Source organism: Ustilago hordei (genome assembly GCF_900519145.1).
Source record: "Ustilago hordei strain Uho2 genome assembly, contig: UHO2_contig_07, whole genome shotgun sequence".
NCBI classification, from domain to species: Eukaryota; Fungi; Basidiomycota; class Ustilaginomycetes; order Ustilaginales; family Ustilaginaceae; genus Ustilago; species Ustilago hordei.
In genome coordinates, this window is record NW_024545289.1 from 223082 (window position 1) to 251039 (window position 27958).

Sequence of the window (27958 nt, forward strand, 5' to 3'; positions counted from 1 at the left end):
TCGGGCTGGATAGGGTTGATAGAGGTACACGGTTGACAAGAATGCTGAGTGTGAATATGGCCGGGGCGATTAGAGGGTAGGTCTCTCCCACTGAGTCTTCTTCGTCTCAGTATGGACGTAGTACCAGCTACCCAAGTTTCTCGACTTCCTAGGGACCCATCCTGGTGCTAAAGGCGGTTCATCTTCGGACGAAGGCGACATTTCAACATCCGCACCTGCCCCACCACCGCCTCCAACTTGTGTTGGCTGTGAAGCCACTTCTTCCGTCTGTGTCGGTTGGGTCGACTGTGCAGCCTGACTAGTCGCCCCAACAGCAGCCTGCTCAGAAGGCTTAACCGGAGTCTCAATCGCTGCTGTTTTGGCCTTCTTCTTCGCCGGAGTCCTCAGCTTATCCTCCACAACTGCCTCTCCCTCCTCATCGAAATCACCCGTCAAAGCCCTACTCAACCTATCCCTCGCCATAGCCAACGCCCCCTTGAACGCCGCCGTCCTAGTCCAAGCATGAACCGTAACCCGCATCGCCTTCACACATCCACTCAACAAACCCGCTACACTCAACCTAGCCCTTAGCTCCACCTGCGTGTCTTCATCCGCTGCCAACTTTTTATCTTCCGGCTTCTGCTTCATCTGCTCCACCACCCTTGGTCCATCCGAGTGCATACCGAACGAAGGATAGATTCTTCCTGCTACATGTCCAATACTGAGCGTCGTTTCTTTCGGAATGCGCGACTGGAGCCTATCGCTGAGCGAAATCATCACGAATCCTTGAGGAAGGGGTGGCATGGGAGGGAAGCCCGGTTTGCCAACCAGAATGCTCGGCTTGGGCAATCTAGCCTCCAACGCTTTCGCCTCTTCCTGTCTCGCTGCTGCATCCAAACTGTCATCCTGATCAAGCTTTCTGATGCTAGCTTCGATCTCCGCTTTGACAGCATTGTACTTGGCCGCGGTCATAATCTGACAGATCTCCCCTGAGACACGAACGGTTTTGGGCATCTTCGGATCTTCGTAAATAGCTGCTAGTTGGAGGACGTACGATGCGTCTTCATCCAGGATGATTGCGGGCGGGTCTGGTGCGCCAGTTTGCTTTTCCGCCACGACGGCGGAATTGAGTTGACGTTGCAGTTTTTTGATGTCGCTGTTGGAAAGTTTGAGCCGGACAACGTCGCCCACCCAGATACGTTCGAGACCGAAGTAGATGCCTTGGTAGTAGCGCATCCCCTGCGGTGCATCGCCCGACGCACCGAGGTCTCGAAGCACACCTTCCGGAGTGTCAGATCCAGAATAGGCGTCGGTCAAGTTGTATAGCTGACGCAAACAGGCCACTGACTCGACCGCAAACCCGAATGCAACCATTGACTTGGTGTAGTCTGGCGGGGGAAGATGCGCTTGCCTCGACAGATTCATATTCGGATACTCGTTCTGCTTGAACAACCAAGGATGGTCGTCCTTCGTACCCAAATCACTTTCGATCAACTCCTGCGAGATCAATCCCATCAAATACGGCGTCAATGAAGAACCAGGCACCTTAACCTTCTCCGTTGTCCCAGCGAATGTGATTAGATACGACATCTTCTGTTCCGTCTCCCCACCCAGCGTCGGCGGCGAGACCGCACGTCTCGTCGGCGCCGTCATAGCTTCCAAACTCGTCTTTTTCTTCACGTCATCGTCATTATCGTACCCTAGCATTCTCATAAACTCGATCGTAGGATCCAACACCACCGCAGGCCAAGCGGTAATTCTTCTTGCCGCATTGCTCGGATCAACAACCGGCTGATCCAATTCGCACCAGACCACCTCTCCAACCCTGAACCTTTCCTTCTCGCCTCGCTTATACTCATGCATCACCTCCTGATCGCGTTGCGGCACCGAAGCAATACTGACTCCTGGCACAAGACGACTCACCTCCGCCCCGCGAACAATGATCGAAGATTGAGTCTGCACCTCCGCTTCCTCTCCATTCTGCGACTTTCTTCCCTTCCGACCAGCGTTCGCAGCAGCAGAAGCAGTCGCAGGATCCTTCTTCCTCTTCGTCCCTCCCGCAGCCTTCTTTGGTGTACTAGTACCCCCGGTCGATGCACGTGGCCCCTTATGACAGTACCTACACCGACAGTTAGCAGTGTTCATATCAGGATCCATCAACAACCATACAAGGTGATCCACCGTCTCTTTTGTCGAGCGGAACCGATGCGCTTGACTGCCGAAAAGATACGGATCAGTGCGTGGGTCGTTGGCTGGACCTTTCCGCTGCTCGGTGAAGGTGTAGTGCGTGGGGAAATCGTAGAGCTTCCATTTGGTCTTGTTGCGGGAGGTTGGGGGAAGTTTGAAGTGCTGGGCTAGCTGCTCGCCTAGTGCGGCACGCCAGTTGTCGTGCCGCTTCTCTTCACGTTTGAAGATGTGGTGGTAGTTGACTTCCACTTCGTCTTTGCTGGGGATGGCAGTGTTGGGTGGGCCGTAGTTGGGATCGCCATCGGAGCGGGGGATCTTGATGAAACCGTCCGGACGGAAAATCTCTTCGTCCTGTGCGACTTGTTCTGCGGACAACATGGTGGCTAGTGGACGAGATGGTGCAGGTCGGAGAGCGCCTGTGCTGGTGTTGGGTGTAGTGTAGTTGCGGATTGATGTTGAAGACAAATTGCGGAGGTGCTGCTAGCGTATTGTCCGGAAGGTTGGAAGTTCCCGCTTGCGAAAAGGCGTGATGATGCAGGAGACCTGTTGGACTGCTGTCGATGAGAACGCTAAGCAACACAGCACTTATCGGGCGTTGGACCAAGTGCGGAAGTGGAGGGTGACCCTTAAAGTCAGAAGAGGCGGACGCTAGGATGTGTGTGTCTGTCGATGCTGCGTACGGATGGACGCAGGTGAGATTGCTGCGGAATAAGGGTTCGAGGATAAAGTGATGCGGGTAAGAAGAGTGAGGTTTCGCGACGCAACCAGTATTGCTGCGCTTCTTTTATGCTGGCAAGGAGCGTGAGTGACTTGAGCCTCCAAATGTGGCTTGCTTCGATATGACAGCAGCGTCAGAAATTGTTAGAGTTCAGCCACCTATAAGCGGCAGATGATGACGGCAATGAAGGGAGTGAATCAAGGTCGTGGCTTGAAGAAAGCAAGAAAGCAAGAAAGCAAGATGAAAGCCTCTTCTGAGCGTGGCTTTGCTGGTTTTCGCGTTGGACGCTGAGCAGCCGACGCGCAGCCGAAAAAGTCCAAAATGGCCGAGAAAGAAGGACCCTCTTCTGCATCACGTGATCATCCCAATTTGGTTATGTTTCGTGCGATTGAGTCCAGGCGGGACTGCGATTTTCTTCGCAAAGCTCTTTCAACCAACACCACAAAAGCTGCGCCTTGGCTTTCTAATCTTGATCTGTGCTCGTTAGGCTGGCTAAGCCTGCTACTTTCATTCCGCAAATTCACATCTGCTGACAGACACAGAAGGCCGGGCCTCGGCTTTCTGAAGTGGAGAGGGATCGATATCATCAGGTCAAAGCAAGTGAGTGATACAAAGCAATGCGGAATAAAGTGGCTGTGTGCGCGGGTATATGGTCGTCTTCAGAAGTCGGTAGCGTTCTGTTCCTGCTGAGCTCTCCTCAACGCCCTTGTCTCCTTAGCAATCGCATTGCAATGCTTCTCGAACAGTTGAACAAAGGGCTTCAAGCTTGTCTTTTCCCAATCTTGCTTCACTGTTGCTCCCAACCCATCAGCTGCGGCTCCTAGCTCGTTCTTATAGTTGCTCTTGACTGCTGGTAATGCATCCTTGTGCGATGCCTCGTACGCGTTGAGCTCGCGAAGCAGCTGTGCGACGGTAGGACAGCCGTTCTCGGGGTCAAAGTCGAACACTTTGCTTGGCTCGAGAGGTACACAGACTCGACCTGTGGCTGGGTGAACGACGAAAGGCGACTTGAGCAAGTGGTTGAGATGTTTCGAGACTTCGGCGTCGATGCGAGGGTAGGTGTATTGGAGGATGATGTCTTCGAGACAAGGACGCCAGATGCGTTCGCTCTTGTATTCGCCGGCTCGTTGGGCGGCTTCCATAACATCTTGCCACTTTTCGAGACTCGATCGGTTGGATGACCTTTCCCATTTCGAGCGGAGCTTCTCGATTGCTTCGGCTTCGGGTGAGGGCAGCAGCTGGAGTAGAACACCCCACTGTTCTGGCGAGCGGAAGCAGTCCTGGTCCTTGAGCACAGTGTCGACGAAAGCAAGCTTCAACGGACCACTCTCGCTTCCCTCTCCATCAATAGCACGTCGCAAGCTCGGATGCAAACTCCTTCCACCAGCACTACCCATCCAACCAGCATCGACTTTCTTGACTTGGTTAGCGCCTCCCTTGATCACCTCGAGCCAGCCCACGATAGCCTTCCTCGCATCATCCGCCAGTTCAAACGCTTCTTTATCCGAGATCCAGCAATGGATACCACGACGACCCGAGTACACCCAGAGCAGATGCTTGAACCCGAAATCTTCCCTCAGTGCCTCATCCAGCACCTGCACCGCGACAGCAATGAACGCCCAGCATCTTTTGCAGATACCTTTGCCCGAACAACACGTTCGCACTTCATCGTAATCGGTCATATCGATATCGAACACAAGCTCCCGTTGGACTGGCTTGAAAGAAGCTTTCTGGACGGTTTTCCTGTCTTTGGGCTTGGCAGTGTAGACAGGTCCGATTTCGAAACGGGCTGGGTTTAGACGACAGACTTCCTTCTTGAGCTCGTCGGCTGATGCGAAAGAGTTGTAACGGAGGTAAGCTTCATTTTGGAGTGTAAAGGCGAACTCGCGATGGGTGAAGCATTTGGTGGCCGACATGTGGGGGAGATCGTGGTTGAGCCAGGCGAAAAGCTGTTTCCAAGGAAATAGTCGACGGTAGAAGCTGAGCATCGACATGGGATCGGACGAATCGCGTATCTCGATGGCTCGCTCGTCGATCGACGTGAAGGCGTTGTCGGGGAGATTGTCGTCCAGGTCCATGTCAGGAGGCGGGGGTCGAGCGGCAGGGAGCGCCGAGGAAGACGCCATGACTGCTGCCGAGGCCATCTTTGTCTAGAAGCCGGTGTCAGGGAATTGTAGAAGCGAAGGCAAGTAACTAGTGAGCTTCAAAATGGTGTGTCCGCTAGAGAAGAGACTTGATGGTTAGCAAAAGCAAGGTCTGAAGCTGCTCGTAAACGCTCTTGAAAGAGTGTTGTTCGCCATTCCAAAAAAGGCGCGTTTTGGTGTTCGTCGAGTAAATTGACGTCTTCTTCGCTTTCTTCGCGAAGACGCGTCGATCGGATCGGATTTGGATCTCGCTGTGGGGATGCTGTAATCGGGCTGTTCTCCTGCGTTGATGCAAGCTCGGGCCACGCTGCATATCGGTCAATTCTCCAGCGATGCTTCCTTTCTCCACAGCCGAGGTTGCTCAACCTCGAATGCATCTTCTGTACTTCTCTCACTAATACCATCATTGCAGCTGCAGACCACACATCCGCTGTCTCACCATCATGGTGCCATACAACGGAGCTCGCACAAAAGTGCAGCTCAAGCTGACCATCCAACGATGCAAGATGCTACAAGAGAAGAAGGTGAGTTCGCACAGCTTCTAAGCTTCCCGTGCACATGCCCGGCTCAGACACTAATCCGCATCATCCTTCGTCGCTTGGCGCTTTGCAGGAAGCCATGGCCAAACAAGCTCGTCGAGACATCTCCGCTCTCGTCGAAAAAGGTAAACTCGAAACAGCCCGTATCAAAACTGAAGGCATCATCTCCGAAGACATCCATCTCGAACTTCTCGAGCTCATGGAACTCTACGCAGAGACTCTTCTCACTCGTTTCGCACTCGTCGATCTACCCACTCGCGAACCGGACATCAGCATCCTCCCCGCCCTATGCGCCATTGTTCACGCTGCGCCACGTACCGAGCTCAAAGAGCTGCACGTACTGAGAGAGATGCTCATGGCAAAATATGGTCGAGAATTCGCACAGGATGTGATGGATAACAAGGACGGCTGCGTACCAGAGAGGGTCATATCGAAGTTGTTGGTGGATACACCGGATGCAAAGTTGGTGGATCTGTATATCTTTGAGATTTGTAAGGCGTATGATGTGGCTTTTTCCTCGCCGCTCTTGCCCGAGGCAAAGGTGGAGGAGCCTGAGGAAGAAGAGGAGGAGAAGGAGGTGGAAGAGGAGCTAACTGGCGATGCAGCAGATAAAGAGAAGGGCGCAGATGGATCTGCAAAAGTCAAAACGGAGAACAAGGCAAGTGATGCAGCAAAGTCAGATGGTGCAACAACCGATGGAAAGGGAAAGAATGGTACAGCTAAGCCAGCAGAGATAGCGGCGGTACCACCAAAGAAGAAGACGGACAAGGAAGAGTACGATTCATTAGAAGCACGATTTGCTGCTCTCAAGCGTCACTAAGCAGCCATGCAAACATGGTCATCATACGGAATAACACATATCGTTGAAAAAGAGGTGTGATGTTTGCTAAGGACCATCGGGTATAGAGTGTTACACACTGGTGATAAAAGTACATGACGTTGCTGTTCTATTGTGCTGTTTGAGGTTGAGCTTGCGACGTCGAATGCAAGCTTTGCTTCGCTGCTTCGCGAAGCCTTTGAAGCGTCTGCGCTTCGTAGGCTTTGGAATACACTGCCGCCGCCGTCGATGTTCCGCCATTTGTCTTCGATGGGCCATGCTCTTCTTTTAAAACTTCCGCTTGGGCAACATGCGATCTTCTCGATGGTTGTACACGGCCAACGTTGCTCGGCCGCAGGATCCCATGCTCCTTGTACCACTTGACTCTCTCGGGCTCTACAAAGACTTTGTCCTTGCTTTCGCTTCCATCTCCTCGCTGCACCTTTGTATAATTTGCCCACCCGATGTAGCATTCTTCCAGCAGCCCTGTGCATCGCATCTCGCCGCCGGTCACTACCGCTTGCCATGCATCTTGAAGAGTCTTGAAGGTAGCCAGCGCCATCAACTCTCTCTTCGTCTTCTTCGCCGAGGAAGATAGCTGGAACTGCAGATGCTCTAGCTCTCCAAACTGATTCGCCAAGGTGTTCGCCATTGGCGTTGACAGCGGTGCATCCGGTGCTGAGAGAGATCCTTCCGGTGTACCGGCAAGGTGGGAGAGTTGAGACGCAGGAAATTGCACCCTGACCGTCTTGTCTAGCGGATGAAGCTCTGGCTCCCTTTCAGCCTTTGCTTGCTCTTCATCCTTCCTTTTCTTAGCCGCTTTTGCATCGTGCTTCTGTTTCGCCTTTGCATCGATCTCTTCCTGCTTCAGCTTCACCAATCGCCTAGACTCTTCTTGCAGTTCGGCGATCTTTGTTATCCTCTCTCTCGCCCTCTTGTCAGAATCCTGCCGCTTTGATAGGGCCTCCTTCTCACTGCGCTCGAGTTCATCCGCCATTTGCCGGCGCTTGCCTTCGTACTGCTGCTGTCTTTCTCGCTTGGCTGTGTCCTCCGCATTTCGCTGCACGGCCCGCGCTCGGGCAGCGGGGTCCATAAGCGTCTCATAGGCGAGGTTGATTTCGTGGAAGCGAGCTGCAGCTTTGATGGGGTCGACATCTTTGCCTGCTTTATCGGGGTGGTAGCGCAGGGAGAGCTTGCGGTAGGCTTTCTTGATCTCTGCTTCCGTGGCTGTGGGTGGGAGGGAGAGGACACGGAACGAATCGTCCATTTCGGAGAGGGAGAAGGACATCTTGATTGCTGCCCGAGCAAGGTGCTCTCTAGGCTGGCCTCTGATTGTCGATCCTGGCGTGGTATGATGATGGCTCAGAGGTGAGAGTAGAGAGTGAGAGGGAAGAAGGTCGAGTGCTGAGTTGCGTGGAGGCAGGCAAAGGGTTCAAGGCTTGAGTTAGACTCCGTCTTCCGAGAATTTGGCCCACTTTTTCGAATTTCGAATTTGTGCGTAGAGAAAAGCAGAAATCTTGATCAGAAATTCCTCAAAGAAAGCGTTACGAAATGACTATACCTTCCACCTTTACCTTCGACTTCGATCTTTACTCCATCAAACACTGAGCAATAGCTTTGAGGGAAAGTCAACAAGATGGTTTCGATAGCCCGAACGACAAGAGCTTCGATCGTGGAGCTGGCAAGCAGCTTTCGAAGCGTTGTGACCGTGAGCAGCTCAGCACGAGTAGCAGCTCTGGCTCAACTACGAGCTGGACCTTCCCCTAGGACATTTCGAACGTCTACCACCCTGGATTCGGCATCTTCAATCACTATCGACTCAACGAAAGCTGCCAGCCAAGGCTCCAGCGAAACCAAACCAGTCAAGCCAAAACGCAAGCGTCGCACGACGGAAGAAATGGAAGCCATCCGTTTGGCCAATCAAGCTCTTGGCGTCCCAATTCGTAGTCGAAGACGAACAAGGCGAGCTGTGGGAGCTGCTATTGATTTAGATGTTACAGAATCAAGTGTGCAGAAACCAGAGAAGACGGGAAAACCCGGACGACGAAAGAATAGTCAACTGTCGGAAAAAGGGGCAGCAAGACTAGCAAAGAAGGAAGCGCTTGCAGCAGCAAGAGCAGCAGCTGCAGCAGCAGCTGCAGCGAATGATAGAAAAGTCTTGACCGCAGAAGAGACGGAGTATCTGCTGTCAGAGATGACGTACGACCACCTCCCACCACGAGGCCAATGGAAGAAGGCATTCCCCAACTCCAAAGCATACGAGACCAGCTATCGATACTTTATCAGCAATCGTTCAACGATCAAAGACATAATCTCAAAACTTGGAATTACCTCGGAGGAACGCAAGGGGGAAAAGGTGACCATTATCGAAGGGTACCCCGGACCAGGAACGTTTGCTGACGAAATGCTCAAGTTGCCCAAGGTGGAGAAGGTGATTGCGCTCGAATCGACGCCTTGCTACGTCAGCAAGCTTGGACTTCTTAAAGCTCAAATGGAAGAAAAGCAGCCAGGATCGGGTGAGAGATTTGACATTCTCGAGTCGTCTGCGTATATGTGGACTACGTACAATAAACTTGTCGATTCAGGCAGGCTTGCACACCTCAACAACCGGGTTACGACTTCGGATGGCTCATTTGTGGATTTCTCCACTTCAGATTTCATCTCGCTTCCTCATTCCGATGCAAGCTGGCAGAAGCTTTCGCCGATCATCTTCTTCGCTCAACTTCCCAACACTGTGTATGGTGAGCAGCTTTTTGCGCAGATCATCACAGCTATCGCCAATCGAATCTGGTTGTTCCGACACGGACGTATCCAGCTCAGTTTCATTTGTGGAGAGTCTCTTGCGAAACGATGCTTAGCTGAAGCAGGAGACAAAGCTTCGCGTGGTAAGCTTGGAACAACGGTACAATGTCTCGCAGATGTTCAAGTTGGTCGTTACGCACACGAGTTGCAACCGCACGGCCACCACTTTTTCCCACCCACAATGGCCATGGGTCCCCGAGTCACAGTTTCGGGAACTTCGCTGATCCCGAACAGCAACCCATCCACCGGCTTGACACGTACAGGGATGGTAATGATGACCGTTACACCCAAGCAAGAACCGCTGGTGAAAGCAAGCGAGATCGAAGCATTCGAGTTTGTCACTCGAAACCTCTTCATTCTTCGCACAAAGCCAATTGGGGATGCTCTGACACACGTAGCTCCGGGAGGACAGAACGTGCTCAAGATGACCAGCCCAGAACAGGTCCAGAAGGGATTAATCAAGAAAGAGGAGGTAATATTACCAGATCATGTCGTGGGAGAGCTGACGAACGTGCAGTGGGCATGCTTGGCTCGGATGTTTGAAAAGTGGCCTTTCAGACCAAGAAATTTGTTCGAGGAGGGGAGAGTCAAGGTTGAAAAAAAGCACCGCCACTAAACAACGACACATCTCGCAATTCACCAATCCATCATATACTATCATCAAGTCATCGTGCTAGACCGCGCTTGATGAACAGGCTCGTAGCAGGAAAGGGCTTAAATGTCTGGGAGTGTGTCTGAGTAGTGGGAGATAGCATTCCGTTATATAGCTACAGTTTTGAGATTCATGCATCTTGCTCGAGTCCATGTGCTGCTTTGCGTCGGAATGCGGCCTGTGAGAGGAACGAACAGAGAGTGAAAAAAGACAATGTCAGCTAGATGGCCTACAGATGTACTTAAGTCTGGGCAAAGAGAGTTGGAACCTACCTGATCACGCAACCACTGCCTGTACTGCTTAATACTGCCAATCTTTTCTCCATAGTAGTCCGGCACTGGGTTCTGCACAGATTGTCTTGTCGGATCCACCCTGTTCCTCTTGATGTGCTCATAGAAATCGTGATCCTTCTGCGCGATCTGCTTTGCATTCTTCCTGTGAAGCAACGCCCAAATCGAAGCGCCAACTGTGGGGCCTGTAAGCCAGCCGAGACCTGTGCATGCAAGAGTCAAGCCGGCGTTGATGTAGATTGGATCTAGACCAGCAATGGAGTTGCTAGGGTCGATTTCGAGAGTGAGAAAGTAAGATCCGGCTGCAGCACCTGCGAGAAAGGTGGTGGGGATGGTGGTGACCATGCCTGCGAGACGACGAGATCTTCGGAGTTGAAGGTATTTGCCCCAGCTGAGGCAGTCGATGTTGCTGGGTGTTGGAGATGTGGAAGTGGTGGAGGTGGAAGGTGTTGTTGCCTTGAATGGGCCGTTGATGCTGCTGTTGGAGGAAGAGGAGGAGAGGGCTCGAGAGCTGCGAGTGAGTGCTGAATGACGGAAGGCGCTGGCCACCATGCGAGACGATGATGCGCCTGCGGTGACGCCGACGTTTCTTGCTGCTGCCGACATGCTGTTGGAAGCTCGTAGCTGTGGTGAGGAAGTTGTGAGAGCAGGGAGACGATGTCAGAGAGGTGTGTCGAGAAGGATAATGAATGTCTGAGCGTCGAAAGGTCGAGTGGAGATAATACTCGGCCGTGAGAGAGAATGCGCTGGAAGGCTGATCACAATAGAGCTCAGAGAGCTCAAATTGAGGCAAAAGAAGAGAGAACAAAGCGCTCCCCAATACAATTAATTGTTCCTGAGAAAGAAAGGAAAAGATAGGAAAAGTGAAAGAATTGCGATTATTAGATCGGGCAGAAAAGGTGGAAAAGCTGTCGTCGGCTGTCGATACGCTCGTCGCCTTCCCTTCCCCTCTCACCTCATCCTTCTTCTTCATCATCATCAACGAAGCAGCTCTTGTAACAAAGCAACCAACATTCTCATCCAGCTCAAATCACTCGCAAGAAGCTGCACAAACCCTTGACCCAGCCTTGACTATATTCGGCTGTCACTCAACCTCTTTGACAGCAAGCAATACCACGACAGAGCGACTCTGCGTTCCAAACAATCGCGCTCGCACTCGCACTCGCACATCCTACCTTCAGCGCCAGCATAGTCTTTTGTAGTGCTCTCATAACTTGCAAAACCATCGCAGTTCCTCCTTCATCCCGTTGTCGCTCTCGTTGAATCATCGGCAGCAACAACTCGAGCCTACACTGCCTACAAATATCTGTGCACGTACGGCTCTCGCACCTCATCTCGTCTCGCAGCGCACTTTCGACCTCTTCGAGCAACAAGGTCTGCCCTGCAACACCAACACCAGCAATCTCCCACAAACTCCATCTCTGACCCAATCTCGTTGCTTCACGCAATTCACCTTCCTTGCTACACTAGTGGGTCAATCTACAATTGCAGCAGTCGTCACTCCATCTCATTGGAATCCTGTATTTCTAGACCAGACCGCAGGCTATTCCGTCGCATCTCAACCCGAAGTGCAACACACAATCGACGCTCCTCCAAGTCCCTAGTCGATTAGAAATCACATCTTTGAGCAACGAAGCATTTCAGCTCGCATACCCATACCGAAGACCATAACTTGCACGAGTCGCCCTCCCACAACACACACACACACACACATATATATATATATATATATATCATACACAATGTCGTCAGCAGGGCCAGCGTCAGGACAATCCGAAGCAGCTTGGAAGCAGCAGATCGCTTCCAAGATCGCCAAAGATGAACGTCCTCAAACTGAGGATGTCCTCAACACCAAAGGCAACGAGTTTGAAGACTACTTTCTGAAACGGGAACTTCTCATGGGTATCTTCGAAGCCGGTTTCGAACGTCCTTCCCCCATCCAAGAAGAAGCTATCCCTATCGCCCTCACCGGTCGTGATATTCTTGCGCGTGCCAAAAACGGTACTGGCAAGACCGCCGCCTATGTCATTCCTTCGCTCGAAAAGCTCAACACCAAGAAGAACAAGATCCAGGCTGTTCTCCTTGTGCCCACTCGTGAGCTTGCTCTTCAAACAAGTCAGGTCGCAAAGACACTTGGCAAGCACCTCGGTGTTGAAGTCATGGTCACTACTGGTGGTACCACTTTGCGAGATGATATCTTGCGTCTAGGACAGACTGTTCACATGCTTGTCGGTACTCCTGGTCGTATCCTCGATCTTGCCGGTAAGGGTGTAGCTGATCTCAGCCAGTGTCATACTTTCGTCATGGACGAGGCCGACAAGCTTCTCTCGCCCGAATTCACCCCTGTCATGGAGCAGCTTCTCAGCTTCTTGCCCAAAGAGCGACAAGTCATGCTTTTCTCCGCCACTTTCCCTCTGATCGTCAAGGACTTCAAAGATCGCAACATGGTCAAGCCGTACGAGATCAACCTCATGGACGAGCTCACCCTCCGTGGTGTCACCCAATACTACGCCTTTGTCGAAGAGCGACAAAAGGTGCACTGTCTCAACACGCTCTTCTCCAAACTCCAGATCAACCAATCCATCATCTTCTGTAATTCCACCAACCGTGTCGAACTGCTCGCCAAGAAGATTACAGAGTTGGGATACAGCTGCTTCTACTCGCACGCCAAAATGCTTCAATCCCACCGAAACAGGGTTTTCCACGACTTTCGTAACGGTGCATGCCGCAACCTGGTCTGTTCGGATCTTTTGACGCGCGGTATTGACATTCAAGCGGTGAATGTGGTGATCAACTTTGATTTCCCGAAGAACGCAGAGACGTATTTGCACAGAATTGGTAGGTCGGGTAGATTCGGTCATTTGGGTTTGGCGATCAACCTAATCACGTACGAGGATAGGTTTAATCTGTATAGGATCGAGCAGGAGTTGGGGACGGAGATCCAACCGATTCCGAGCAATATTGATAAGAGGTTGTATGTTGCCCCGAGTCTTATTCAGGAGGGGGAGAAAGGAGGTCAGAATGGGAATAGGCAGGAAGGTAGACCGGTGATTCCGCCGGGTCAGCAGGCTATGCATGCAAGTGCGATTCCGCAGAATCAGAACTTCAGTAATAGTGTACCGCATAGGCATAGGGGTGGTGGATCACGAGGCGGTGGTGGTGGTACGGGTAGGGGACAGGGTGCCCCGCCTGCGCAATAAGACGCCCAGCACAGCGCCCATGTTCATTGCGAATGTCGAAGCTTGCCTGACACATGCAAGCCGTCGAGATCGTTCACTCTTGACATCTCACCCTGGCTCTGTCGTCGAGGCATCTTTCCGAGATCCTCTTGCCACTAGCCAGGAATGGTCACAGATTCATCTTTTCTCGCTCACGGAGCACCCAACCTCAAACACATCCTTCATGAGCGCAGTCATCAGCATCACTCAACCACATCTCGCTTGCCTTCGATACTCTCCTAACACCTCACGTATCCATTTCCCTTTCGCGACTTCCATCACCTTTCTTTATCGTCAAACACGTAGGCTGGCAAACACATCCCTCGCTATCTGCCGATTGTCCTCTCTTTCACCCATCTTCACATCTCTTCCCTCATCAAATCCCATCTGTTTCGTTCACATAGCTCGTCTTCGTCCTCTCATTCCCGCCATCCTCTCACTCTATCTTTTCGCACGTCATCACACCCCCTCTATCCCATCTCGTTCCGACGATCTCCTTCCGTTCACCTCACTCCCCTCCACACACATCTCCTACTCTCGTCACTATTCAATCCTATCGCCATCATCCCCACAAAAACATCATTCTTGTCTGTTTCGAGCCTGAGACTGTGCTGAATTGAATTTGATGTGCTGTTGTACATGATTTGTGCGGCGCTTGTTCGAAAGCGATGCGGGTATACTGCAGAATTGCGTGGGTTGTTTTATGCTGGTAAAAGCTCTGCTTGCTGATGCTTTCACATTTCGTGCCCTGTATCTGATCTAGAAAGGTACCGAATGATGTCTGTAGCTGGCTGAGCGTTTTCATTCGTCTTGGCTACGGCTATGCTTCGAGAGTATAAGTATTTTTCTCCAACTACCATCAACCCAATCCCAAATGCAAGCATTTTTTTTTTTTGTCAGCTACCTTTTCATCTCAAACAAAGACTTGGGAGGTGACACTTACCTCGACTTCAAGCTCAGACCGCAACCAATCTATGCGATCAGGAGAGATCAAGAGATGGGTTTCGTCTAGATCCATGATGATGAATCGATTACGTTCGTCTAGGGACAGGATGAGTTGTTTTACTGCTGCGTCGCTACGATGAGCGATACGGGAGGAGAAATAGCGAAGTGCGAGGAGCAAGAGTCAGCACTGGAGAAGGGAGAAGGAAGAAGGGAGAAGGGAGAAGGGAGAAGGAAGAAGGAAGAAGAAAGAGGGTGTGGGGAGACGATAGGTGGGGACTTACCAAGTCAGAAGCATTCCTTTGTACGCTTTCATCCTCAAAACACCTCTACAGCTGGGGAGAAGAGAGCAGATGGAGCGTGTTGGCAGCGAGTATGAGCCTGTGTGATGTAATAGACTGAGCTGGTGGGGTGGTGGGTTCGTGGGTTGGTGATGGAAGAAGAAGAGCAGATGGGGAAAATGCTGGTAAGGAGGAAGGGGCTGAGTTGGACGATGCGTTCTTTGTGCTGGAGATAACGATCCAGCAGAACACGATCTGGTGACTGATTGGGGAGGGTTAATCAGATTGGAGATCAGGCAGGCCCACATGATGATGATCGAGGGCAACAGTGACACATCTGTTGTCACAGATGGTCATTAGGTGGGATATTCTCACAGACAGCCACAAACCAGAATGTATATAGATAGTAAACAGAGAGCTTGAGCTACCACAGTGTTCTTTCCCAATGTCAATATAGTATAGTGTTTAGCTCGATAAGCTTGGACACTGTACTGTGACTACTACCTCCTGATAAGGGTCAATCGGAGTTCTATTTTCCAGCAGGTTATGAGCCCAAATTGTCATTTTCACTACCTCCAATCAGACACTTAAAATGATGTCTAACATCAGCTACTTTCTATATGACAATTTCATCACCCTGGTGCAAGATCTCTTGCCCCAGTTACCAAAAATCCTTCAGAATTGCTTCAACCAAGTAATGGCAAATGAAGTGTATGGTACCCCAAACTCCCCAAAGGAGGACCACCTATTGGAGTTTGCCATCACTGGTGATAACAAACAGGTGATTACTCCAGTCTCCATTATGGTCAAGTGTGTTAGTGCACTCTACTATGGGTTGCACAACCTCAGCCCATTCACCAGCCAAATCAAGCTTGGCAGACAGATGCAAGCTAGGGTAAATCTCTTCCTCACTAATGAAGGATGGGATAGTTGAAGTAGATAAGGCTACACAAAGCGTAGAGACAGTGAGGGTAGTGCTTACGGCCGAGTAAAAGGCCTGAGCAACTGAGCACAGACCACATGTGTCACAACCTACTCAAGACAAAATGCTTTGTTATGCTCCGCAGTTAATGCGGCTCTCTGCCACTCTTCTTTTGTATATATATAGACTCCTCGCTCTCTCGCTCTCTCTCTCTCTCCCACCATCATCATCAACAAGACGCCTCAACTCCAACCACTGACGAATGACTTCAACGCACTGACGAATGACTTCAACTGATTAAGAGTCTGAAACTCAACGCAATGCCGCCATCGACAAGAGCTGGACAGACGGGAAGGGGCGATGATGATCAAACGACCACAGGCAACGGACAGGAGGAAGGATGGCTCACGCAGGTAGTCAGGATCCTCCAGCTGGCGAACCCAGCACTAACGGCCGAGGAAGCAATCGTATGAGCTATGGGTCTCATCAGCATTAGCAACCAGACCCCGCACAGGGAAACTGAGAAGATCCCCAAGGAGGTGTCGAGCACCATTGCGCACATCAAGAAGCTCAGCGACAACAACTGGCACACTTGGGAACCTACCTTCATCGACTGCCTCCAAAGAGTACATAATGCGAAGGAGATACTGTATGGCACGGTAGCGCCTGGAAACGAGGAATACGACAAAGACTTGGATAAAGCCCTCATGGGCCTCATCCACGCCTGCTGTGACAACAGTCCAGACAGCCGTATCGACACCTACACCGTCAGGGGAGTGGATGAAGAAGTCCAGCTCGGTAGCACACTCTATGCCAAACTCAAGAAGGCACTAACATTAAACGACGCTGTAAAGCGAGCAGGACTGCAGGATCGTATTCACACAGTGCGCTTGCACAATCGAGACATTGTCAGGCTAGGCAAGGAACTCGATTCGATCTGGAACGATGCAGCACGCCTGGGAAAGTGTTTCGACGAGGACCTCAAGAAATCAACTCTCTATTGCTGCACGGCCCAAGATTGGTTCTATGCCAACGCCGTCGACGCACTGAAAATGGCCAGACCAGACTGTAAGTATGACGAAGCCTACCACGCACTCGCCAAGAAACAGCAGGATGGTGAGGTCACCGGCTGTATTAGAGGAGCAGCAAGGGTTGCCACAAGCACGGACCAGGCGGAGCAAGGACCCAGAGGCAGGCGCGATCCTCGCAACCCCTCGGCCCCTCCAAAGTGCTACGCTTGTGGAGGACCTAATCACATTGCTCGAAACTGCACGAACACCAACAATAACCCCGCACCTAGTAGAGACGGACCCACCCCCAATCCAGCACAAGAAGCGAGTCAATAGGAACTCGGGTGCACCCTCCTAGCAATCGGCAGGAATGAGCAACCAACATCGGACACCTGGATCGTCGATTCGGGTGCAACGCACCACATGGTAAACGATGAAAGAATGCTGCTCACCTCGATGCACAAGGACGGTCAGATCTGTACTGCTGGAAATGAAAGGCTTCAAGTGAAGGCCATAGGAGACGCCTCCCTTCGGGTTGGCGATGTAACCATTCAACTATTGGATGTGCTCTATGTGCCGAAACTTAATTCTAATTTATTATCAGTACAAGGCTTGATCGAGAATGGTGCACGGGTAACTTTTGATGAGTTTGGAACCATCATTAAGCAAAATGACGGTACACGAATACAATACAAGAGGAACAGAAGAAAAGGGCAGTTCGAAGTACAGGGAAAGGCACTAGCCCTGGAGTTGGAAGAGACACTTGACGATGTCCCAGAGGACAACCAGAACACAGGAAAACTAGATAATGCCCCAGAGGGCAATAAGGACACGAAGCATCAAGACAGCTACCTATGGCATGAGAGGTTCAGACACCCAGGACGAGACAAAATGAGGCAAATCCGGGCTCATTACCTAGGTACCGATGAGGAAATGGAACATGAGTCGAAGCACTGTAACGCGTGCAGCCAAGGAAAACAGACTCGAGCACGGATGAGCCAATCAGAGTCGGAAAGAATGGAGGCACCATTAGAGCTGGTACACATAGACCTGATGACAGATTTCAAAGGACATGCCAACTACCACTACGCACTAGTTGCTGTGGACGACTTCTCCTCCCTGATCTACATGGAACCACTCTGCACAAAGAGTGCTGCACTCACGGCGCTGAGGAGGTGGATAGCCAGGATGGAACGGGCAACGGGCAGGAAACTCAAAACACTCCGCAGCGACAATGGAGGAGAATGGTGCAGCATAACAGCCGAAGACTGGCAAACTCAAGAGGGTTTCAAGTGGCAAAAGAGCATCCCGGGGATCAGCGTCCAAAATGGACAGGCGGAGAGAGCAATCAGGTCGGTCCAAGAAAAGATGCACTCGATGCTGATTGGTCGAGCTTGCCCCAGAGAGTTGTGGCCGTATGCAATCACGGCAGCAGCACACGTGATGAACCTTACCCCGTCAGCCACCAAAACCATTCCCCACGAGGCCTTTTATGGAACCACCGCACACAAGCTGGCCCAGCAGCTGCGAGTCTTCGGATGCTTGGCATGGGTTCATGTTCAACAGAAGGACCAGCAAGGCAAGTATGGGGCTAGAGCAAAGCCAGCCATCATGATTGGGTATGACGACGAACACAAAGCATGGAAGTTTTGCAACCCGGACCAGCCAGCGTCAATCCAATGGAGCAACTCAGCAACATTCCATGAGGATAAAGGATGGAGTGATCGCCAACAAGAGGCAGTCAGGCCCGTGGTGACCGCGGAGGTTGAGGAGGAGGGTGTCACGCCAGCCGCAGTGGAGGATCTCCTACCAGCCGAAGACAGCACAGTAGGTGCCGCCAACACAGCAATACTGAACCTGGACCCAACGCTTGGGGAAGCAATGGACGGTGAGGATGCCCAGCTCTGGAAGGAGGCAATACGAAAGGAGCTAGAAGGACTCGAGGCAATGGGGACTTGGGAGGTGGTGCACCAACCGCCAGGAGTACCACTTGTGGACTCTAAGGTTGTGCTTTGGCTGAAGCTTGACGCTGATGGTGTACCTGTTAAGCACAAGGCGCGACTGGTTGCAAGGGGCTTCACACAGAGAGAGGGGATCGACTACCAAGAAACCTTCTCTCCAGTAGCACCCCTTGGAGCGATCAGAGCCATCTTAGCACTAGCGGTGCAGAACAACTGGGAGGTACATGCTCTGGACATCACTATGGCTTACTTGAACTCCACGTTAAAGGAAGCAATCTACATGAAGCTGCCAGAAGGATCAGGAGTAGCACCTGGCAAGGTGTACAAGGTAATCAAGGGTCTATACGGCCTAAAGCAGTCTGGACGAGAATGGAATCAGGAGTTCGACAGGTCTTTGCGACGCATGGGATTCTTCCAGGTAGAGTGCGCTCCCTGTATCTACACCAAGGGACAGGGTGAAGATATGGCAATTGTGGTCATCTACGTCGATGATACATTAGTCATAGCACCATGGCTGGAAACGGTCCTAAAGGTTAAGGAGCAGATTGGCCAGAGATGGAAGATGGAAGATAGCAGTGAGGTCTCTCACTTCCTGGGCATCAAAATCAGTCGAGACCGTGCAATGTGCACCATGACGATTGGTCATTCAGGGTACATTGACCAAGTGCTGGCAAAGCACCTGGACAAACGTACAAAGCCGACCATGGTTCCAATGCAGAGCATACCGGAGGGAACCCTTGTTGCAAGCGCAGCGCAACAGAAGGAGTATCTGGTGATTGTTGGCAAGCTGCTCTGGGTTGCCAACAGCACCCAGCCCGACCTTAGCCTTACCGTGGGTGTTCTCGCTAGGCACATGCGTGAACCATCACAGGAGCATTACCAGGCAGCACAAAGGGTCTTACGCTACCTCGAAAGCACAAGGCAGGTTGGATTGGTTTATAGGGCAAGTGAGTCGCAAGAGCCACTAGTCGCACACAGCGATGCAAACTGGGCGAGCGATGCCACCATACAGAGAAGGAGTACATCGGGGTCAGTGGCGTTAGTGTACGGGAATCCAGTAGCCTGGAAGTCAGCGACACAAAAATGCATGTCATTGTCCGCTGTCGAGGCAGAGTTCATTGCAGCCACGGAAGCAACACGTGAGGTGCTCTTCCTCAAGCAGCTGCTATGCTCAATTGGCATCGCCACAGGCACACCGACGGTCTACTCGGACAACACTGGTTGCATACAGGTTAGTAAGGACCCAGCACAGCACTGGAAGCTTAAACACATCGGCACCAAGTATCACTTCGTCCGTAACAACATTCAAGAGGGAAGGGTGCAGATCAAGTACGTAGACACCATGAGAAACTTGGCAGACGTACTCACAAAGCCCATTGGGAGACAGGCAATGCAGCAAGCAAGATCTGGGCTACACCTGCAAATACCGGCATCAGTGTACGAAACGGGGTCCCCGAGCTATGTGACAGTGTTGAAGAATGGAGGTCACACCTTGAAACAACAGCATAATGAACAGGGTACATATGCTGTTGAGGGGGGGAGTTGAAGTAGATAAGGCTACACAAAGCGTAGAGACAGTGAGGGTAGCGCTTACGGCCGAGTAAAAGGCCTGAGCATCTGAGCACGGACCACATGTGTCACAACCTACTCAAGACAAAATGCTTTGTTATGCTCCGCAGTTAATGCGGCTCTCTGCCGCTCTTCTTTTGTATATATATAGACTCCTCGCTCTCTCGCTCTCTCTCTCTCTCCCACCATCATCATCAACAAGACGCCTCAACTCCAACCACTGACGAATGACTTCAACGCACTGACGAATGACTTCAACTGGGATGTGACCCATATCCTCAATCTCAAGATTGAGGGACCAATTGAACTCACCTGTGACATCAAGACATGTTGACCAGTTAAGGGTGAAGCTTCCATGTTGGTTAGAGGGAGCACACCTGCCTTCGACCCAAACAATTTCGATCACCACCTCTGTCTAACTGGTCATGATGCTACACCAGTGCCAACCCTGGAGCTCAACAATCTAGCAAACCACCATTTAAAGGTATTGTCTGGGTTAAATGACAAAAAGAGGTGGGATGAACATGACCTCCTAGACCTGAGGATAGTTTCTGTCCATGCATGGCAATGTAAACTACTTGTGACCTTGTCTGTCATCCCTTTCACTTGGAACATTCTTGACTGGAAGGTAACAACCTTCGAGGACACTGACTCACTCCCAGGTTGATCATAATGCATAGCTTCTCAAATAGATTGTGCACCAAGTACTTTGCCAAACATGGAGATTGGCTGGTACTGTTCACCATGGACTTGTTTGACTGGGTGGTGAAGAAATGTACTGCACACTCCATTGCTAAGGAATATGAATTACTTGCTATTACATATGCCTTGTGTTGGGATCAGATCAGGAGTCATGCATATGATTTCTTGAACAAATGGGAAGCACATGTTTCTGAGCTACATGCCTATCTGCAGGAACCTTGGACACCCATACACTGGTATCGGACCTTCAAGCAAGCCATCAGAGTGCCTATGAGTGGTGACAGCTATCCTGCTGCCACAATGATCATATGGGATGACAGCATGCCAGAACCTGCTGTCTCCTTAGCCTTCGCCGCCACATTGGCAAATGTGGGCCGCCTGCCTGAGTCCTGTAGTAAAGCAAGTCTCTGGCATTGCCAACTAGGTCAAGCGGTCGCGCGCCAGAGACTAGTTTTGGGTGTTATTCAATCAGTATAGATGGGATTGGTTGAGTAAGATCTACTCAGTATGTTTTGACTAAATGTAACCAGATGTCTCCAACTGGTGAGTCTTGGCTGACCACCTTGAACACTCTGTTCAGAGGTTGCACAGCACATTTGCTGTTTGTTGGAGAGTGAGTGATACCCTCTCCTTACAGTACATGTGTTTGCAGTACTGTTGATAATGCTCTTGGACATTGTCTGGACCATGATATACTTATCACCTACAGAGGACAGGAGTTACTGGACCACAGTTGTGAGCCACCACCTACAATAACTGACTGGACCACAGGTGTCGAGCAACACTGCCTACAGTAAGGGACTGGACCACAAGTGTTGAAGAACACTGCCTACAGTTGAGAACTGGACCACAAGTGTTTGGAGAACACCACCTACAGTTGAAGCCTAATGGTGATACAACACACACATTTGAGGGTCATTGCAAAAGCACTGCTATTGCAATGATACATAACTAAGAGTCAAGTAAAGAGTAAAGTATAAAGTAAGTAAGTAGAGTGGATGAGGATCCACTTGTATGCTATGGTAGAATGAGAGTATTTATGCATTTGATTGGTGTTGCCTGTGACACCTATCCCACTCCTCCTGAGGGGCCTTCATCCCCTGTTTGACACTGTCTCTCCTGCTGGCATCAATCCCATTGATGCTGTGCCCCTACCATTTGCACAGCATAATGGTTATGCAACACTGCCCTTTTGCCTTCATGCTCTCTTTCTGCCTGATGATGTGTGATGACCCCTTTGACACAGCTCCTCCTCTTCATTTAACCAATCTCCATTCACAGCTCCTTCTCTCTTCACTGGCAACCACCTTCTTGACCTTATCTTGTGAATCCCTTTAGCCACTTGTTGGACCTCATGACCAAACCCCTTGGTCATGTGGTCGCCCCTGTGCTTGGGCCTGTGTGGCTATATGCATGTACCCCTCAAGTGGTAACTGTCTGCATGATGCTGAGCTTGGTCCCCTGCTCCTACATGTGGTTATCTCCATATGCTTCTTCTTCTAATGCCAGTATCTTCCTTCCTGAATCTCCTGACACTTGCTTGTGTTGGCCAACTTGCTGAGGCATGCCGATCCAGCTGATCCCAATCAATCCTCATGAGATTAACCTGGAACCCAGAGTTTGGTTGATCTCATAAATCATATGTGCTACCAGCCCGATTAGCTACATCAATTCCTGATGATTTGGCACCGATCAATTTGGTGCCCCTTCATATGTTGATCTGCTGATCCTGACATTACCATAATTGCTGCTGGTCAATTTGGCGCACCCTTCATACGCTGGCCCGCTGGCCCTGTGACAACTGCCTCCCCGACTCAACAACACACAGACAATGCCTTTGTCGAACAGGCGATCCAGACCATCCAGAAGATTGCTTGGAGTCTGCTATATGACTTGAAAGTGGATGAGCAATGGTGGCCACATGCTATCACACAGGCAACTTTAATTCATAATCAATTGGCAGGAAGTACATGGGGAAACATTATGCCATTCGAGCTCTTCCATGGCAAACACGCTGAACTCCACAACATTTGACACTTCGGCTGTATTGCTTACATTGTCCTCTGAGGCAGTACCTGCTCAACATGGTTGTGCAACCACCCAATGGTCAGCAAGCATCTTCAACCATGTGCTCTCTGGGGCATCTACCTGGGTTTTTCAGATGCACCCCATGCTGTCAAAGGCCATAAGGTGTGGCTCCCTGCACTGGATCGCATCGTTGTCACAATAGATGTCTGTTTCTCTGAACTCACATGACCAGGAGTCGAAACCACCCCTCCTGAGTGCCAGGTACTTGCAGGAGATAGTGAGCTCCACCAGTCCTACACTTGGCTTCCTGTCAGCAATGCCAGTGATGACACTGAACCTGAGGATGCAACCCCACTCTCTTTGCAACCATACTCTCACCAGCAGGATCCCAGATGAAATTCAAGTAATTCCTCAGATTCCTCAAGCTATGGTTGTGACTGGGACAGAATGATGTCTGAGTTTGAGGACACCAGTGAGATAGTCATGGATCTTGATGCCATTGCTGCTGACTTGTGTGCTGAGCTGGATGGGGTACTGTCTGAAAGGGGGACTGTTCAGCAGGCCCCAACTCACACCAATACTCAAGAAACTGTGTCCCTGCTCAGGATGCCTCGGAGCGATGCTCTGACAGATGTCTATGATGGTGTCTCTGTCCTTGGATCCACTCACACCAAATCACTGGACCCATTGAATCTGTTCAGATATACAGCCTTTGCTGCAATGTGCTCTGGCACCCAGGCACCCACTCTTGGCAATCACCACCTGGATTGCATGGCATTTGCAGTTGCAGTCATGAATGGTACTGCACTCATTGCAAGTGGCCAGCAGTTGTGGAGCACTGATGGTATTCTCCTAGAACCCCTTTCACTTAATGAAGCTAAAGCACATGATGATTGGGGCAAATGGGAGGAGGCAATGACTAATGAGATGGCCAGCATGCACAAGATGAGCATCTTTGTGTTGGCTGACATTCCTGCCGATGGCAAGCTCATCAGTGCTTGCTGGGTGTATAAACTCAAACTCAATGCCCAATGTCAAGCCACATGATACAAAGCCCACCTTGTCACTCAGGGGTATGCTCAATGCCAGGGCCTTGACTATGACCAAACCTTTAGTCTGGTCATCCATTTACAAACAGTCCACATACTACTTGCCATTGCACAACTATATGGACTGTATGCCATTCAACTCAACATCAGCACAGCCTTTCTCAATGGCAAAATCAACAAGGACATGTATGTCCAAATACCACTGACTTTCGAAACAGCCAAAATGGAAGGGAAATGCTACAAGTTACAGAAGGCCCTATATGGTCTCAAGCAGGCCAGATGACTATGGCACACAGCCCTTGATGAACAACTTCAAGCTTTCAGTTTCAAGCATTGCCATGCTGAACCATGTGTATACACACATGGTTCCAACAATGCAATGGTATTACTCACCATCTATGTCAACAACTTGCTGGTTATAGGAGCAACTGCATCATGGGTCAAGGCAGTACAACAACAACTCTCAAGCACCTTCAGTATCATGGACCAAGGTAACATGTCCCACATCATTGGTTTCAACATACATTACAATCAGGAAGGATGTACACTTATGATTGATCAAAGGGGATACATCAAAGGGGTTTTGACAAAGTTTGGTATGGATGAGGCATGGACAGCCCCAATGCTGGCAATGGAAATGATCAATACCCTTGGACTGCAGGAAGGTGATATGGCCAGCACAGAAGAGGTGCATCATGTCATGGGCCTAAATGCTCAGGAAGCAGGAGGGTCGCTGGTTCATATGGAAGGAGCACAGGTATCGAAGATCTAGTCGACACCAGTAGAGAGCATGGTTGTAGTGCAGTCTCCATGGAGACCATGGACTCCTACAGACTCACATGCAAAGGAGGACCGAGCCATATGCGAGGAGGGCCAGGCACAGCCATGAGGAGGACCAAGCTCAAGGAGCAGGCACAGCCACGAAGAGGACCAAGCTCAAGGAGCAGGCACAGCCACGAAGAGGACCAAGCTCAGATGGTTACCACTCAGGGGCTCGAGAGACAAGAGTCAAAGGAACTGTCACTGGTCAAAGGAAGAGGAGCAGTGTTGAAGGAGTCGACACCAGGTCATGAGGAGGAGGAGCAGTGTCGAAGGAGTAGACACCACTCAAGAGACACAGGGGTGCCAAGCAGGAGAGGCCCCTGAACAGCACTCGATGAAGAAGGTACTCTCTGGAGAGAGAGCAGGAGCAGCATCGCTGGCGATGCTGTGAAGAGGTATATAACCATGCTTTCTCATCATCAATAGGTCGAGTGGATCCTCATCCACTCTACTCACCATAACTAGTTATCACTTCAGCATAAGTATATATTAGTTTCAGTCAGCATAGCAGCAATCCATCAAAGGTTGCTCCTCATCGTAGTGTGTGTGTTGTATCACCACTACCTGATGTCCGAAGGCGCCCATAGCAGGTTAGCGGTCCGGATCAAGATATAACCGAAGGCAGTAGTCCACTGCGGTCTGGGGATCACTTCAAGCGTCAAAGTCAACACACTGGACACTCGTGTTGATGCCACCAACCTTATCACCAACACCATCAACCTTATTATCATCAACACTCACCAACCTTATCACCAAACGTCATCAACCTCATCATCATCAACACTCACACCAGACCTTGGTGTCCTCATAACATTGATATTGATCATGCCAAGCTACCCCTGAACGGAGTGTCCACAGAGGTCAGCCGAAACCACGATAGTATATACAATGAACGCCACCTGCTGTCACTGCGCAACTTGATAGTCACCGATACCGAGACAATAGCTGTCGCACAGTTTGATAGTCACCGATTATCTCGACAGACCGACCTGGGTTTCAGGCGCGAGACCCCTGACACATCACTATGCATCGCTCATTGGATCACTGCTGTGGATTGCCCAAGGCAGCAGGCCTGACATAGCTTTCACTGTAGGTTGCTGTGTGCAGTTCATCACAAACTTGTTGGGGGAACACCTAGTGGCAGCCAAGTGCATGCTGAGGTATCTCAAAGGGACAGTTGGGGTTAGTCTCATGGTGCACATGCCAACCAGCAAATGGATACTTACAGGATGGGCCGATAGTGACTGGGCCAGGTCATGCAACTGCAGAAGGTTGACATCTGGGTACATCTTCACTATTGGAGGACTGATATGTAGTTGGTCTTCCTGACTTCAGCTGACAGTTGCAAACAGTTTGGTAGAAGCAGAGTATGTAGCATTAGCAGCAGCAGCAAGAGAACTGTTGTGGACCTCAATGCTCTTGCAGGAGCTGGAGCAACCAGTGCCAAGGACAGCTGAGATCCATGTAAGTGTTGAAACTTTGACCTTCCACTCCCACAATGGGGAACTTGTCTATGATCAGAACATACCAATCCTGTACAGTGACTCATCAGGAGCATGCACAATTGCAAATGACCCCCAACATTTCAAGAGGACTAAGCACATCAACATTGTTCATTTCTTTCTGCAGGACAAGATCACTAATTGACGACTCATGGTGGCCCCAGTCCAAAGCAGCAAGAACCTTGCCAACATACTGACTAAGCCACTTACAGCACTGACACTCCTACATGTCCAAGGACTATTTGGCTTGACAACATCACAAATGCATACTGGATTGAGAGGGGGTGCTGGAGATAATGATCCAGCAGAACATGATCTGGTGACTGATTGGGGAGGGTTAATCAGATTGGAGATCAGGCAGGCCCACATGATGATGATCGAGGGCAACAGTGACACATCTGTTGTCACAGATGGTCATTAGGTGGGATATTCTCACAGACAGCCACAAACCAGAATGTATATAGATAGTAAACAGAGAGCTTGAGCTACCACAGTGTTCTTTCCCAATGTCAATATAGTATAGTGTTTAGCTCGATAAGCTTGGACACTGTACTGTGACTACTACCTCCTGATAAGGGTCGATCGGAGTTCTATTTTCCAGCACTTTGAGGGTTGGTTGGGCCACTCCTTGCCCCAAGTTCAGCTTTGTTGGCTCGCTTGGCCTAACAGACTACGTTCATGCCACTTTCTGTCCTGAGCCCGTGCATCAGACACACCCAAAACAAGCAGAGACTTGGAATACAGTTGAAGATGCGCCGGCATCGGCATTCCAACAGGATTCACAGGGTCCGCAGAGCACAGGCGAGACATCGATGAAGCGAAGTCATGCATAGATGGTGTGCATGTGGGATGCATAAGCATTGCCATAGCAACACTCAGGAGTATTACAGGAGGCAACAACTCAGGAGTGATACGAGGAGTAGCTCATCACAGTCCAGCATGTCTAGGAGGCAATGATCAAGTATATATACCCTCACATACATAGCATCCATTGATAGAAATAATAAGCATTCGAGAAGTCATATGCCTGTGATCAGGAGCTTGTTAGTAGCTCAGGACAAGCGTACCACACGTCGTAATCTTCAAATAATACGACTGCTGGACCATTCGAAAGCAACTTTGGTCAACAGCTCAAGACTCCTTGACGATGCTCTTCGAGGTCGAGCGAAGCTAGCTCATCGAGAAAGACGAAAGCTGAACGTGGTGGAAATAGAAATTGACTTCGAAAAGGCAGCACCAAAATTGAAACATACCAAAGAGACAACCTGCCTTGGTATCGAGCAATCTTCTTCCAACCTGCACTCCTACACAGTTTGTTTCTTCCTGTAAGATCCAGAGACGCTGGGTGCCGGGAGGTGAAGAGTGGTCGAAGGAGCCCAGCATGAGCCAGAATCAAATGCAGTAGCGAGTTGAATATTGGCCACATTTGAAACAAAATCCCAAACGCCTAAACAATGGGCAGGAGTTGCAGATGTGTCGGCACTCCAACCTGTATACAGGAGCATTAGCCGAGACACCAAGGGGCTGAGAACATGCATAAGCAATGAAGACAATAAAGCACATGAGGGTTGCCATACCAATGGCTCATGTGCTCCACTGCAGAAGGTGGCAACTCAGGGGTCTTATAGGAGGTAGCTCAACTCATTTGAGCATGATCAAAGTTGGCAATAGAGTATATATATGTCCACTAAGGATGCAACTGATGAACAAGAAATACAAGCTTTTTCACAAGAACATATGCCTGTGGATACAAGCTTGTTAGTAGCTCAGGACAGTGTACAGTCTTGGTAATCTTCAACTGATTAAGAGTCTGAAGCTCCACCA

General features: G+C 50.4%; 9 protein-coding genes across 9 annotated transcripts; 4 read left to right on the top strand and 5 right to left on the bottom strand.

The window, feature by feature from the left end:
- Positions 1-69: 69 nt before the first annotated feature.
- UHO2_03874 (uncharacterized protein) lies at positions 70-2544 on the bottom strand (the record flags this gene model as incomplete). Its single annotated transcript, XM_041559831.1, has 1 exon — positions 70-2544. The coding sequence occupies one exon, from the start codon at positions 2542-2544 to the stop codon at positions 70-72; it is 2475 nt and encodes an 824-aa protein (XP_041415765.1).
- Positions 2545-3543: 999 nt separating this feature from the next.
- On the bottom strand, positions 3544-5028 carry UHO2_03875 (uncharacterized protein; the record flags this gene model as incomplete). Its single annotated transcript, XM_041559832.1, has 1 exon — positions 3544-5028. One exon carries the CDS (start codon positions 5026-5028, stop codon positions 3544-3546), a length of 1485 nt encoding a protein of 494 aa, XP_041415766.1.
- A 443-nt stretch (positions 5029-5471) lies between these two features.
- Positions 5472-6387, top strand: UHO2_03876 (uncharacterized protein; the record flags this gene model as incomplete). The annotated part of the gene is made up of 2 exons (XM_041559833.1): positions 5472-5552; positions 5641-6387. The coding sequence occupies 2 exons, from the start codon at positions 5472-5474 to the stop codon at positions 6385-6387; spliced, it is 828 nt and encodes a 275-aa protein (XP_041415767.1).
- A 127-nt stretch (positions 6388-6514) lies between these two features.
- UHO2_03877 (uncharacterized protein) lies at positions 6515-7672 on the bottom strand (the record flags this gene model as incomplete). The annotated part of the gene is made up of 1 exon (XM_041559834.1): positions 6515-7672. One exon carries the CDS (start codon positions 7670-7672, stop codon positions 6515-6517), a length of 1158 nt encoding a protein of 385 aa, XP_041415768.1.
- A 348-nt stretch (positions 7673-8020) lies between these two features.
- UHO2_03878 (uncharacterized protein) lies at positions 8021-9802 on the top strand (the record flags this gene model as incomplete). Its single annotated transcript, XM_041559835.1, has 1 exon — positions 8021-9802. One exon carries the CDS (start codon positions 8021-8023, stop codon positions 9800-9802), a length of 1782 nt encoding a protein of 593 aa, XP_041415769.1.
- A 166-nt stretch (positions 9803-9968) lies between these two features.
- UHO2_03879 (uncharacterized protein) lies at positions 9969-10734 on the bottom strand (the record flags this gene model as incomplete). Its single annotated transcript, XM_041559836.1, has 2 exons — positions 9969-10016; positions 10111-10734. 2 exons carry the CDS (start codon positions 10732-10734, stop codon positions 9969-9971), a joined length of 672 nt encoding a protein of 223 aa, XP_041415770.1.
- Positions 10735-11870: 1136 nt separating this feature from the next.
- UHO2_03880 (putative ATP-dependent RNA helicase DHH1) lies at positions 11871-13328 on the top strand (the record flags this gene model as incomplete). Its single annotated transcript, XM_041559837.1, has 1 exon — positions 11871-13328. The coding sequence occupies one exon, from the start codon at positions 11871-11873 to the stop codon at positions 13326-13328; it is 1458 nt and encodes a 485-aa protein (XP_041415771.1).
- An 838-nt stretch (positions 13329-14166) lies between these two features.
- On the bottom strand, positions 14167-14604 carry UHO2_03881 (uncharacterized protein; the record flags this gene model as incomplete). Its single annotated transcript, XM_041559838.1, has 3 exons — positions 14167-14199; positions 14290-14422; positions 14573-14604. 3 exons carry the CDS (start codon positions 14602-14604, stop codon positions 14167-14169), a joined length of 198 nt encoding a protein of 65 aa, XP_041415772.1.
- Positions 14605-15967: 1363 nt separating this feature from the next.
- Positions 15968-20008, top strand: UHO2_03882 (uncharacterized protein; the record flags this gene model as incomplete). Its single annotated transcript, XM_041559839.1, has 2 exons — positions 15968-16829; positions 16860-20008. The coding sequence occupies 2 exons, from the start codon at positions 15968-15970 to the stop codon at positions 20006-20008; spliced, it is 4011 nt and encodes a 1336-aa protein (XP_041415773.1).
- Positions 20009-27958: the final 7950 nt, after the last annotated feature.